We start from the raw sequence: 5,000 nt of genomic DNA, 5'->3' as shown, positions 1-5,000 counted from the left end.
ATCACCTTAAGAAAGCACGGACAGTTGCGGAAACCCTGACCGAGAAATAGCCAAATGCTAGCGCCGAACTTGTTGTTGTCAATAGACAGTTTCATTACAATCATGAATTTTGTTTTTATTTTTTCTTTGTATTTAATTTTGGTCTTATTGTACTTTCACTGTAACTTCCAGGCAAGAAATTTTCCGGTTTTTCTCCCTGTCTTTCACATCAGCTTTAATCTTGTATGTTCCCTGAAATACAAAAGAAAAATGCACTTTAAAGCGAGCCTCCACAGTTGATGTCTTTTATTATAGTCCAGATAGTACGCACGCTATGATTGGCTAATTCAGCGAGCCGCATTCTACAGTGCGGCCCTCTAAATTTGAAATCTCGATGCATCATTTTCTAGAAGGTTTCATGTTGTTCGTATGAAACTATGTGAATCTTGCAAGCAACTATTTGAAAAAGCTATACTAGTTTTTTAGATTTCCACTCCTGCTAATCATTTGTGGTAGTTGAGTGTGCCATTTGACTTTAACTAGTTTCCTTTCCCGCGCGCCTGATTACCTCAGTCAGACATGCATGGTTCACACGGTCATGAAAAGTCACGAAAAGTCATGGAATTTGAAAATGCACTTTCCAGGCGTGGAAAAGTCATGGAATTTGGATAAAATGGCCAAGGTCATGAAAAAGTTATGAAATTTTATTTTCTTTCCCGGTCTACGCCTTTTTGCTGAATAAAAATCTTGAATATATCCTTGTTGTAATTGAGCTAAAGTGTGTCAAAAAACGAAAGTTGCACACTCACTTTGCACATATTTCTTCATGGAAAATGGAATAAGGTCGAGCATGAAAATTCATGGAAAAGCCATTATTTCATTCCTTATTTTCAGTGTGAACCCTGTCAGAGGTATAGAGCCCTTTTCAAATGACTGTCCAAAGTAATTGTGCGATTGCAATTGCTACGCTTAATGATTGGTTTAAAAATATCGCATCACTTTATCAACCAATAAAAAAGAGAAAACCCAAACCAATCGCAACTTGCGCGCTCGATTTTTCCCGCGCTTTGAGCAAGTTACACGGAATTGCTACGGCTCTGGATTGTTTCGAAGCGCTGTTTGCACCTGTCGTGATTGGTCGAAGTAATGATTTGGTATTCGTTTTATGAAACTCAATTGAAAACCGCTCTATAATACTGAATATCTTTTGTAACCTCGTTTTATCGGAACAGGACGGACCTCGAACTCATTTAGTGAGAGGTATATGTCTTTCCTTGGAGGATGAAGAACTATATTATTTTTTTCTTTTGAAACCCGTTATGGTTGTCAGCTCTGCTGCTTCTTGTCACAAAAGAATACGTATCCCCCAACGAAAACAGGAAACATTGCGGACACGCAGAAAATTTTAAAATAAATTAAGGCAACAATCAATTTTTCTTTTACAAAAATACCCCAATCTGTTTTAACAGTGGTGATTCTGTTATTTACATATTTATTGCCTTTAGGTTTCTTGGTTAGTTGACGGCTTTTACAAAGAAAGAACAGTCGATCTAGTTTAATTTGCACACATTCGACCCAAACGGAGACATTAGAGAGATTTAGCATCGCCTTAACAGCAAACTGCAAACTGCAACAGCCTGCCGTTTCACGAAAACGATCTCTCTACTGTTGGTCGATTGGCTGAAAGGAGAGCTGAATTGGGCGGCAAATCTGTTTTAAATATAGACGGTTTGGGGAAACGATTTCCCCAAGGAGAGATACGAGATTTGTGGCCTCCGGGTAATGACCTCCTGCATTCGCCCAAAAATACCCATGTGGAAATAGCTAGGGTTGGGTTTCCCTTGGTTCTGTCGTATTTCTGGTCTGTGGTAGCACGGTAATAGGGAATTCAAGATACGACGACGGCTACGGCAACAAAAATGTTAAACATAGTTTCCTCTTTCCTAAGTATTTCCCGATTATTTAATCTTGCTCAGTATGCAATATGGGCGAAGTATCTTAGAACGATTTCAAAGTAAAGATAGAGACTGAACAATTCATTGTTGTATGCTCACGTGGTCATTTCAGGTTGTTGTTTTGCGAAAAGAATGTAAAAAAAATTTACGCCGCAAGTGCACCATGATCATTTTTCGTATTATAACCGTTGTCGTAGTCGTCGTCTTTTCTTCACCGAACTCTTTAATAAGTTACCAAAGCCGAATGTTGGAATTTCTTCACTTGTTTGCACAATCACTGTGCCCAGGACCTCTCCCTTGGCTTCTCCCGCCTCGTCTCAGGAACGAGTTTGGTATGATTCGGACGTTTTGGGATCTCGATAGACCACATGGTGTACCCATTGGGTTTATCGCTTACACCAAAGAAACGTTTTATTCCGAGGGTGGGGGGAATCAGTCGCTTCCCCAAGTAGGGCTTTTGCATGTGACCTAAACGATAATGGCGCCTTGTCCATAAACAAATTTCATATACCAACTTATTAACTCAGTTAAATTAAACATCATAGTCGCTGCTCCGGTGAAAACGTGCCACTTTCTAATTCGTCTGGCTTATAGCTAATATATGATTACATAAAGTGGTAAATAAACATTTATTTCTTACTTTGGTGATGAAGGAAGGAAGCTTGAGATCTGGTAAAACTACAGTGCGCTCATTTACGACGTACTGCTTGGGTGACAGAGGACATTTCTCGCCTTCTAGTAAGTTTATCAACTGGCTGCAGTCGACATTACGAGTACTAAAAACAAAGTCAAATCAACGAGATTTTTAGCCATAACATTGCTGTGAAGCATTAATACACAGAGCCGGCTGGTGGCCTGGTGTAAATGCTTTCGGCTGGTTTTGACTAGACTGACGCAAGCACAAGTGCCTTAAAGAGATGAAGCTGTTCACCAACGTCATTTGCGAAAACCAGCAGGAAGTGTTAAAAGGAATTGACTGCTTTACCGACTGTTCCTCTTCGTTGCAGGTTTTTGCGGGTCACATTTCTTTTGGATCTTTTTATGGTCAACTTCATTTGCAACGACAGCTTATCTTTTTTTCAACAGTTTTTGCCTGAGGCGAGAGAGGTCAACGGCATAGCTACAAAGCTCTCACCTTTCACTAGGAGTGGTTCGTGTTCGGGGCTACCATTAAGTTGAGTTTGTTAGTTTCCTACTCTTTTCGAGGGCATTTATTCCGTGTACTAACTACAGTTCTGACAACTATTTGAGTTCATGCGTGTTGTAGGTGCAGCAAGAGTATTTTTTCCTTTTTTAACCAATAATATCCTTGCTTCGTGGCGTTCCGTAGCCGTAGCCCAACCTCGTTCCCAGGGTCTCTCATCTTCCCGCCCACTGCAACCTCGTTGCCAGGGCTTTTCTCCGCCTTGGCATGGAGTCTCTTATTATACCCACATAAAAAAAATTCAGGTGGCTTCACCGTCATGTCTTGGAACGGGATCCCGCGACTTCAACGGTTTCTCGTTTCAGGTGTCTATAAGAGACAATTGCCTAAATTGTCCAAGTACGTGCGAGGATCACGTCTCCAGTTCAAAACTACTTTTAATTTTGTTAAGCGGATTGTACCGACATATATCCCCCTCTCTTACCATTTACCAAAGCAAGGCACACGCAACCATCCCCAAAACGCCGATTTCTTGATTGTAAGGTTGATCTGGTATTTTTCTCCGACATCACCATAAACTCTGAACTTTCCGCTTAATGTAATCCTCGATCCCTTCTTGAGAATCACGGGTTCTGGAGAAAGGTTAATCTCTTGGATCTGCACAGGAGCCCTCCTGTCTGTTTCATAGGGCAAACAAAGCGAAAAGAAATGTTACCTCAGCATCTGACTCTGTAGAGCTTCGCCATAGCGCTACTAAAGTTGCAAATCTCGCCAACGGATTATTTGAAATTTTCATTTTCCTTCAGGACGGACTTAGCAATGGCCGGTTTTTCAGAGAACATTTAACAGGCATCCAAAATAAACTTTAATAATGCAAAAAGACGGCGGACACAATAAGTAGTGATTTAATATGATGGACGTGCCTATATAGAGATCTTTCAAGTCTATAGTAGGCCGGGGTAAGAGAGGCTCCGAGACCACCCCCAAAGTTAGTACATCAAAAACCTTTTATAAAGTATCACGTCAGTGCTATCTGTTTTGCATCTTAATGGTTAGGAATTTATCGAGGGAACTGATGAACTTTGTGGTCATGTTTCTGTTTGTACAACTCCCTTTGGAAGGCAAAGCAATTTCTTACATAATGTTCCGTGGATGAAATCATATGCAAATTCACTGCTGAAAACGAGGCGAAAGCCCTAGCGGAGGCATCCCTCTTAATACCTGGCCCCAGTTGTTCAAACGATGTATAGCGCTATCCACCGGATAAATCACTATTCAGTGGATTAAAAACTAGCAAAACCGATTGAGTTATCCAGTGGATAGTGATTTTTCCGGCGGATAGCGCTATCCATCGTTAGAACAGCTGGGGCCTGACCTTTTCGAGGCAAGGGGAAGTCGGATTCTTCTAGGATATGTTAGAAAAGTGTGAGGCCGAAGGCACGCAGCAAAGCCCCTTTAATAGTGTTTATACCAGAGGGGTCTACTACTGCAATATGCTATGCCCAACCTTGCAATAGATACCAAATCGAAACCAAACCTCTACATAGCATGTTTTCTTGGAAAAAGGGAAAGCCGACTGGATGCTGGCCGAAAGCTATAAAAATTAGCAAACTACGGATATTTTCGAAAAATTAGCAAACTACTGTTATTTTCGAAAAACCAACCAACAAAAAGGCCAGAATTACCTATGTTTTTTTCTCCAACGGATTGACTCGTAAGTATATTTTAAAAACCCGGACGGAAGGCCTTGTGATACTGCATGCATTACACGAATAGTGTTGTTTGATTGAAATTCCTCTTTCCCTGTGATATTTTCGTCAATAGTCTTCTTCTTTTGACGGAAAATTTCGTATCTTCGTAGATACCAAATTAAAGAAAGTACTGGAGAAGGTCGGAGATGCTTGTTTTAAGTTCACTTTTTT

General features: G+C 40.7%; 1 protein-coding gene across 2 annotated transcripts in view; it reads right to left on the bottom strand.

Annotated features, from left to right (window-relative positions):
* LOC137990677 (ganglioside GM2 activator-like) overlaps nt 1-5,000 on the bottom strand; it is a 13,646-nt gene that overhangs the window by 1,727 nt on the left and 6,919 nt on the right. For both annotated transcript variants that reach the window (XM_068835801.1, XM_068835800.1), the window contains exons 2-4: nt 3,563-3,755; nt 2,575-2,710; nt 1-231 (exon numbers count right to left, since the gene is read on the bottom strand). The exon at nt 1-231 is cut by the window's left edge. In XM_068835801.1, coding sequence (XP_068691902.1) covers nt 145-231; nt 2,575-2,710; nt 3,563-3,755 — 416 coding nt within the window. In that variant the 3' untranslated portion in view covers nt 1-144. The remainder of the gene's footprint in view (nt 232-2,574; nt 2,711-3,562; nt 3,756-5,000) is intronic.

This window comes from Montipora foliosa, chromosome 2, assembly GCF_036669935.1.
Source record: "Montipora foliosa isolate CH-2021 chromosome 2, ASM3666993v2, whole genome shotgun sequence".
In the NCBI taxonomy this organism is placed as follows: domain Eukaryota; kingdom Metazoa; phylum Cnidaria; class Anthozoa; order Scleractinia; family Acroporidae; genus Montipora; species Montipora foliosa.
Note: the sequence above shows the minus strand (reverse complement) of the source record. Positions and strands in the feature narration are given on the sequence as shown.